At 43.4% G+C, this 5,891-nt stretch overlaps 1 protein-coding gene across 1 annotated transcript in view; it reads left to right on the top strand.

The window, feature by feature from the left end:
• The window catches only part of T265_14396 (hypothetical protein), a gene marked incomplete at both ends in the record, with an annotated part of 26,115 nt that extends 23,205 nt beyond the window's left edge, over positions 1-2,910 (top strand). Inside the window, one exon of the mRNA XM_009173431.1 lies at positions 2,890-2,910. Coding sequence (XP_009171695.1) covers positions 2,890-2,910 — 21 coding nt within the window. The remainder of the gene's footprint in view (positions 1-2,889) is intronic.
• Positions 2,911-5,891: the final 2,981 nt, after the last annotated feature.

Genomic DNA, 5,891 nt, shown 5'->3' on the forward strand with positions numbered 1-5,891 from the left:
CTGAATGCGATAGTTAAAGTGGCTCGGGGTCAGAATGGTGCTGTCCCAATGTGAGCCCCTTTGAAATGAACATGGATTATTCATTTGGATGAGCAATGAGGAGATTACCTTTCACGTTGTCAAAATACACCTTTTTGTCGACCAATTTCGTTTGTACGGGAAACTCAGCTGAACCTCTCACTTATGATGTGGAGTTATGTTTTCAGTACCTTGTGAGTAGTGTGTTACATCTATAGTTTTCTTGTTGCATCGGGACACAGCCCAACGCGAGATGAACCACGCTATTTAGGTTTGTCATATTTACTAAACTTTCACAGACCCTTAAGTCCTCTTGTATTGAAAGTCTCTTCGTACTAAACTTGAACGTAATGCTTAGAATCGACTTCGTTTTTCCTGCTGTTGCCTCGAATTGAAATAGGAAGAACAAAGAACGTTCTTCCGCGACAATAAAACAAATATTGAAATCAATTCCTTCGTGAATTCGAATGCGAAGTTTTGCTGAAAATTTGGAAAGGAACGGTAGGCGTTATTAGACAACTAATCAAAATCCTAATTTGCACACGATTTCAGTAAGGAGACATTCTTAGCTATACTGCTCACTCATCCTGGACATTCACATAAATGCTCAAACACAGTTCAATGAATGAGCAATTTGCAACTCAACCTTCGATTGGATTAGGCGGCACTTTAAAATGCTTTGAACCGATGTTACATGCATTGTGCATAGTGCAATGCTAGTGATTGAGAAACTTCCAGAAAATGTTATTCTTAAATAGGGAAGCACATAACAAATAGGCGAGCTGTGGAGGAGAATTCAGGAAGCCTAGTTAACATAGACCGTTTCTCGTTTGTTTGCTGAACTAGACGATTGCAACTTTGGCATTAGCAGGTAAAGTGACTCTGGGTATGCTTTTAAGGTGTTTAAAGTAGCCATGTGTTCAGTAGTGCGTGTGTGATAGTATAAGTGTTGATAGTTGGGACTGGCCTTTTGTTGTGGTTGAGCGAGTGGTTAAACGGTTGTATTCATTGGCATATTCTTCTATGCCCTGACTAACTGGTGACCACGTGGCATTTGAACTCGACAACCAAGCAAGCAAACTTGCCTACGAAAGCCTTGACGGCTCGGTTACTATGTGATACACAGATCAGGTTAAACATTGGTAGACGCTTGTAAGCCATACAGCAAACGAAGTGTCCACGGTGAGTTCAAGAGTGTTTAGGATTCAGCAGAAAAAATCTCGAAGTAAAATCAGAAAAATAAAGAACACCAGAGTAATGTAGAGAGGGTTGAGAAAGGCAGAAGTTTCCAGCTTGCTTGGTGCTCAAACATCAATCGATGGACCGTCAATGCTAACCAACTCTATGGTCACCTAGTTCTCATCCACCATATACGGACCGGATCACCTATGTCAAAAGCAAAGCCGATTATCCAATCGCATTCGAAACCATTGTTCGACATCATTAACTACAAAGCCCGGCACAGAAAATCAAGTTGCATACCAGCGAACGTGGTTGATACCCGTCACTATATTGGTCCCAGTGCTACGTCCAGATGCCTGTGTGGAGTAGTTCCATAAAATTTCCGAAAATACAGATCACGCCTGCTAACTGCAACCGAGCTCATAGTCATGCGCCTTTTAGATTGCTCAGTCTACATTCAGAAATTACATGTATGTGAAGGCTTTGATTGTTACTTGGCCACACACAGCTCCGTTGATAATAAAAGCAGTAGCTGTGTCAGGCACCCTGTGGTCGAAACAGAGGGAGGACGACTGAATGAGACAGATACGCATGTGAAGAGAAAACACAATCGCCCTTTTCTGACTTGTTGCAATAGTTCCACTGTTCACTCACTTTTTGTTCAGTTGGATTCCGAAGGTGTTATTTTGCCATACAAACACCCGTTTTTCCGTTTTACAAATCCAAAGGCCAGTTGAATAATCCGTCGAGAAAGTTACGTCCCGATTAGACATTTACAACACCGATGGGCCTTCCTACATGTAATTTTACCGTTGGGGTACGAGCCACTGATTGAATAAACCAGTAGCCGAATTTTCCTGCGTAAACGTCGTTCAAAGAGACTGTTCCTTACTGCGCCTAATGAGTACGAACATCGGAAACACTGTTGATATACGCTTCCCATTTTCACAAATTGGCTGGTCAAATAGGAGCCCGGTGTCCTCTCCGACTCGCCCCACTCTCACATTCATGCCACAACGTGGAACGTAGCCACACTCGACCTACAGTAAATTATATCGTCACAAATCCGCATTTTCTGTGGTTTGGTTTATCGAGCGGGTGGAACTGGGGTACTTAGTGCAGTTTAGAATAAACTGATACTTTCGCACAATAATCTCATTCCCTTCTATGATTAAGGTCACGGTTGTTATGATTCCGCATGCAAAACACTTGGATCTGCGAGACTAAGCTCTTCAGTTCGGGAGGTTTGTTGTCTCCATTCTGTTTTTTGTTTCGGATGTGAAACTGATGAGTTCTGAAGCTGCATCTCTGGTTCTGCGCAACTGATGGAATTGATATTCGGCCTTCGAATGGTGTCACCGTGTTGAATTTCTCGGGATGGAATATCATTTTTAGATATCCGGACCATGAGTGAAGTATAAACGCTATTGCCAAAACTCTTTCGAAAGTGACATGTAGCGGCAAATGCGAAATTAAAATTCCACAAACGTTGTTTTTCGTCGGTGTTTGATAGTTCATCTTTGAGCTGCGTGAAGGACCCACATGTGATCAGCAATACACGCTGTGAAGCGTGATCGGAAGGAGAACTAGGCTGTACACAGCGAATATACACTCATTTGCAAACTTGTCTGATTTTTTCGAGAGACTCACGTGGACCTAAGCTGAATCTCTCTGTTTTAATATTTACAGGCGGCTGTATGTGCTGCACCAGGTATGTTTCAGTCGCTACGATATTCGAGATTTCGCGATAGTTATATTTTTTTAATGCACTACTAATAAGGTTGCTGAAAACTCCTCGCCAGCCCACAACCGGTTTCGCCCCGCTTTGGACTCATCAGGTAGGCGGAGTCCCCGAGGTTCCGTCAACCTTATGTTTTACGTGAACCCAATAAGAACCAATTTCCTGGTTTGAAATCATTGGAATGCTCGAGTGTACAGTACAGATATCCATCAAAGTGAACAAGCATAGCGGTAAAATTCTTAACAACATACAACACCAAGGAATTTCCTTGAGAAGCTTCCGACACAGGCGTTATTTCAGGGGAGATCAGGATGTTTTCGTGCAAGTACAGAAAGATGGACCGGACACGAACAAGAAAGAACGAGATCCTCGCAAGATCCACTTCCCTGGATTGAAATCAGTAAAATGTCCGAGTGTCTAGTACAGGCATCCGCACTACCCATTCCATGTTAATGCACGTCACCGACTTGGTCTGTACTAAGAGTTCTACAAATGACTATACGTGTGGAACTTTGAGAAAGTTGGAATTTGCGGTTTGAGGTTTTTACGCCATTAAGCGTAATGTTGAAATTCCTAAAATCACACAATACCAATGGGATTTCCTTGAGGAGCTGCCGATACATTCAGTATTTCAGAAGAGGTCCGCATACACTCGTGCAAACACAGAAAGTAGGACCGGGATACACAACACTGTGTATTTGCTGAACAACAACATACATACATCAACTAAGAATGATGGTACAGGAGAAAGTATTTCAGGTCCGCATACACTCGTGCAAACACAGAAAGTAGGACCGGGATACACAACACTGTGTATTTGCTGAACAACAACATACATACATCAACTAAGAATGATGGTACAGGAGAACATAGATGAGTAACGCAGGCCCATTGTCAAGCGCTTGAAGTGATTACTGTGACAATAAACCGGTTGAAATGATGAAGAGAGGAAATGAATTGGATGAGTTCATCCATTAACACGAAAACAGCTGATGACACAACGAAAACGACGGCCACGTTAACTGGATTCTCACTTCGGATCGGGTCTGTCCGTAACCTTCAGTTTTGCATCACGGTTGCCTTAGCGAACCGTTTCCAACCATCCTGATTTGATGAAATTTCGGACGGGAGCAGAGCGTCTGCGTAGAGCATTTGAATGCAGCGTTTCCGTTCAGCATGAAAGTAGACTGATCGACAATGCGCATTTAGGGCACACCTGAGGGTGGGAACATACAAGATCAGTCAGTCTTACTGGGCTTTCTTTGAACAGTTGCTCAAAGTAGTTATGGATGTTTCAGTGGATTAGCTGATTGGCTGGGTGTGAACTACTATGGATTTCGTGCATCGCCGATGAACCAATGGTTGCTATGTGCTGAAATCCAGATGTAGGATGTCTCATTGGACCGATATCGGACTGGACTCGGGACATATCTCGAAGGGTGCCTCGAATTCATCATTTTTTTTTTACTTGGAGCACCAAAAACTGCCGAAATTTATCAGAGTTCGGGTTGCAGTTTCACACACAACCGCTCTCCGTAATAGATGACCACTGAGCCTACGTTGAACAAGTTTTACTGCAATAACTCTAAATAGATTTGGTTCATAACGTGCACTCCAGGGCGTCATGCATTGCGTCCAAAAATGGTGCTCCATAGCTTTCCAAATATCACGAGTCTCCTAGAGAACGACTGGTCGCTTCGCACATAGCAAACCTTACTTCCCAATGGACTGTGAACTAACTCCTACAAATATTCCGCAAGACGTATTAGATGTATAAATGCGAAAGCTTGTCATATTTCAGGCGAGGATTGCAACAATGAGGGATCATTTTTGTCCGCAAGCACGGTTGGGTTTCTCAATGGACCATTTGGTCGTCAAACACCGTGGTTGCCACACATCTTATTCCCTGATTTTTCGTTTTTAAGTAAATGCTCGGTCACTCGGTGACTACTTGGCTAGGGTTCATTTGGTCGCTTTGAAGGAATCAGCAGAAATTGTAAAATTACAAAAGATACTCTTTGCAATAGACCACAGTCATCTTGCGAACAATTATAATGCCCCCCCAAACATTCGCACATGGTCGAAAGCAGTTAGGAAACAATAATATTGACAGTAATTTCGAGACGCGAACTAGCCAGTTGATTAAACATTTGTTAGATGTGTGAGGAGATCTGGCCATTTTCCATTTGGATTTCGTCCAGTCGGTGAGGCTAATCTACATTGGAAAACGAGGAGGCATCGTACATTTGTGTCATCCTTATTGGGGACCATCAGCAATGCGCATATCACGAAAACTCACGGGGGTTTCAAAGCCTCGACCTCGTGGTTGTAGATTGGACATTCGGTCGTTCGGTCATGATTCAGGGAATCCACATCACGTGGTCACATATTGCCTAGCTCCTCGAGGACGAGTTCGCAGATAGAATCTCCACTCATCTTGTGATATTATTCCTCGCTTCAGCTGCTTGTTCTTTTCGTAGGAGTATAAGGAAATTTGGGAAATGCCCACAGCTGGTCAGTCAGTCTCACTGGGCTTTAGTGGTTGAATACACCCATGGTAGTCATCGTGGTAGCCGTCGTTCTCATCACTGAGTTTTCTCTGAACAGTTGCTCAGTGTAGTTATGGGCGTTCCAGTGGATTAGCTGAGTGGCAAGTGAATTATTAAGGATTTCGTGCATCACGGATGAATCAGTGATTGTTGTGTGCTGGAATCCAGATATAAGTGTCTCATTGGACCGATGTCGGACTGAACTTCGGGCACATCTCGAAGGGTGTCTTGAATCCAAGGTAACCTACCCCAATCACTGTAGATTTTTCCATGAAGAAAACTACTCACAAGGTTGCTGAAAACTCTTTGACAGCCCATGAACGGTTTCACCCTTCTTGGGGCTCATCAGGTAGGCGCAGTCCCCGAGTTTCCGAGTAGAACATCATAAACGAGGAATTCAG

The sequence above is a fragment of the Opisthorchis viverrini genome, assembly GCF_000715545.1.
Source record: "Opisthorchis viverrini unplaced genomic scaffold opera_v5_185, whole genome shotgun sequence".
Lineage (NCBI taxonomy): Eukaryota > Metazoa > Platyhelminthes > Trematoda > Opisthorchiida > Opisthorchiidae > Opisthorchis > Opisthorchis viverrini.